This window comes from Arachis ipaensis, chromosome B07 (genome assembly GCF_000816755.2).
Source record: "Arachis ipaensis cultivar K30076 chromosome B07, Araip1.1, whole genome shotgun sequence".
NCBI classification, from domain to species: Eukaryota; Viridiplantae; Streptophyta; class Magnoliopsida; order Fabales; family Fabaceae; genus Arachis; species Arachis ipaensis.
Genome location: NC_029791.2, coordinates 10,167,058 through 10,169,372, shown reverse-complemented (window position 1 = coordinate 10,169,372; position 2,315 = coordinate 10,167,058). Strand labels below are relative to the sequence as shown.

At 31.9% G+C, this 2,315-nt stretch overlaps 1 protein-coding gene across 1 annotated transcript; it reads right to left on the bottom strand.

Moving 5' to 3' along the window:
• On the bottom strand, nucleotides 363-2,155 carry LOC107606636 (mediator of RNA polymerase II transcription subunit 2-like). The gene is made up of 3 exons (XM_021106662.1): nucleotides 1,440-2,155; nucleotides 1,252-1,330; nucleotides 363-570 (listed from the first exon to the last, which is right to left on the bottom strand). Exons 1-2 carry the CDS (start codon nucleotides 2,031-2,033, stop codon nucleotides 1,256-1,258), a joined length of 669 nt encoding a protein of 222 aa, XP_020962321.1. The 5' UTR covers nucleotides 2,034-2,155; the 3' UTR covers nucleotides 363-570; nucleotides 1,252-1,255.

Genomic DNA, 2,315 nt, shown 5'->3' with positions numbered 1-2,315 from the left:
AAACATCTTAAACATCTTCCGTCAAAGCTTAATCTTATTAAAAATTTATCTATTTTAATGAACCTAGATATTGAGACATGCTTAATTTAAGAAAGGAGAAATACAAATATAATCAAAAGCATGATAGAATCATGGAAGGTATATACTATAAATATGACTTGTATAATAATGAAGCAGAAAGTAAATATTATCAACCTGCATTAATCCCAAAATCTTTTCTAATTTGATATTATTATTGGATTTCGTTATTGTCAAACATTCAAACTACTAAATTGCCATAGAGCATAAATGAAAAACAAAGTAAATCTATATTTTGGTTAAAAGATTTTCCTCTTAACACTAATAAGTATTAAGAGATCCAACCCATAATACTAGTCGGTTCTCAACAGATTTCACATTCATCTATAACAGAAAAGTAAAAATCATCAACTTGAAATTACTAACTATAAAGAATTGTCAGAATTAATTACTATTGTGCTATTCAAATTCAATTCAGCTCTTCATGTTTCATTGCTTGCTCCCTTACTGTCACCGTATTAACACCTCTCCCAGTCAACACAGTCAACAAACCTAAAAAAAAGAAAGAGGAAACCTTTGAGTTCTGAATAATATATTCCATTAACTTATTCATGTGTATATTTCTTGACATGTAGTTGAACTAAAATTAATTGGATCTAATTCAATTTTAAAAGTTAGCTTAATAAAGAATGTTAAAATTATATTTAACAAATATATCATATTTTCTAAAACATCTAAAACTGAATATTTAAAATTGAATATACAATATACATGTGACCTAACAAATATAAAATAGAATCTAATACTATATTATAATTAAACAATTTAAAAGAAAACTTAAAGAATAGTGAAGATTGAACATAATTTGCAGGAATACACATCAACGGGTATATAACTATTGTAACTTATTGTGTCACTATCAATTTAAAACAATGCAATATCTTGTGTTACAATTCATACACAGAGACACATAGTTCCATGCAGAGTATACAACCAACACCTTGAAACAAGGTTTCTTGTGTTAAAAGCCATACAAAGATATACATACTCTAAGAATTAAACCCATAAACAACTAGTAAGAGAAACTAACATATACCTTTAATTTAAAGATAGGGTGATATGTATTTGATTGTAGCATTGAAATGTATAAACAATAACTGTGATTTGTGAAGCTAACATTGTTCATTCATCAGCATTGTTATATGGAAAAAAATTTTCAGTCTTTTCACATACCTTATCAACTAGGTTTACTTGAATCAGATTGATGATTAGGTCCCCGATAATAACCACGTGTCCCAAAATACTCTTCATACTGATAATAATATAAAAAAAAAGGGTTAACGATTACACCAATAATCAAGAATTATAAAATAAAGAAAAAAAGAGAACTGGTTTGGTTTGAATTGAATTGAGAGTTTCACCTGTGTAGCAAACAACGACCGCCCAGGTTGAGATTGATAGTAGCTTCTTCTTTCTTGCTGGTTTGAAGAACCTGAATTAGAATTTGAACCCCAACTCCAAGGAGTAAGAAAAGATTCATCGTTCTGAAGAAAAGATGTCAGACGAGGATCAATCTCCACTGCCTTCGCCGTTGCGGCATCACCATCACCACCAACGGTTGTGCTTTCTTCCACAGGAGACGCCGTTGCGGCACTACCATCACCACCAACGGTTGTGCTTTCTTCCACAGGAGACGCCGTTGCGGCACCATCATCACCACCAACGGTTGTGCTTTCTTCCACAGGTGACGTCGTTGCGGCACCACCATCACCACCAACGGTTGTTCTTTCTTCCACAGGAGAACCACTTTGTTGTTCTTGGTTCTTCTTGTTCTTAGCTTCTTGCTCTTGTTCTTGCTTCTTCTTGTTCTTTGCTTCTTGCTCTAGTTCTTGCTTCTTCTTGTTCTTAGCTTCTTCCTCTTGCTCCTTGATTATTGTCTCCAGCGATGGTGGAGGCTGCTGATTCTCTTCTTCCGACACCGGTCTCCATGGATCATACCTACTTCTAGAACCCATTAATACCGATTAGATAATAATATCAATAATGCTGTCTAATAAGTAGATATATTATATGATGATTTTGTTCGTTTGGAAGCTTAAAATGTCAAAGGAACATTAAGAGTTTCAGAATGTAAGGAGGGAAATGAGTAAAAAAGAAAGAAAATGAATGTTGATACTATTGTCTATTTTTTTTAGGTATTTATACGTACCCATATAATAAAAAAAAAATTGTAGACAAATAACAAAATGACATGTGGATTCACGTGGATATTTAATTTTTTCTTAAAAAAAATATAC

Excerpts from the sequence above, each read along its gene's own strand:
- LOC107606636 (XM_021106662.1), bottom strand. The coding sequence starts at position 2,033 with ATGGGTTCTAGAAGTAGGTATGATCCATGGAGACCGGTGTCGGAAGAA. Across the intron at positions 1,331-1,439 it reads GGTCGTTGTTTGCTACACAG|TATGAAGAGTATTTTGGGAC; the intron begins GTGAAACTCTCA and ends TATTATTATCAG.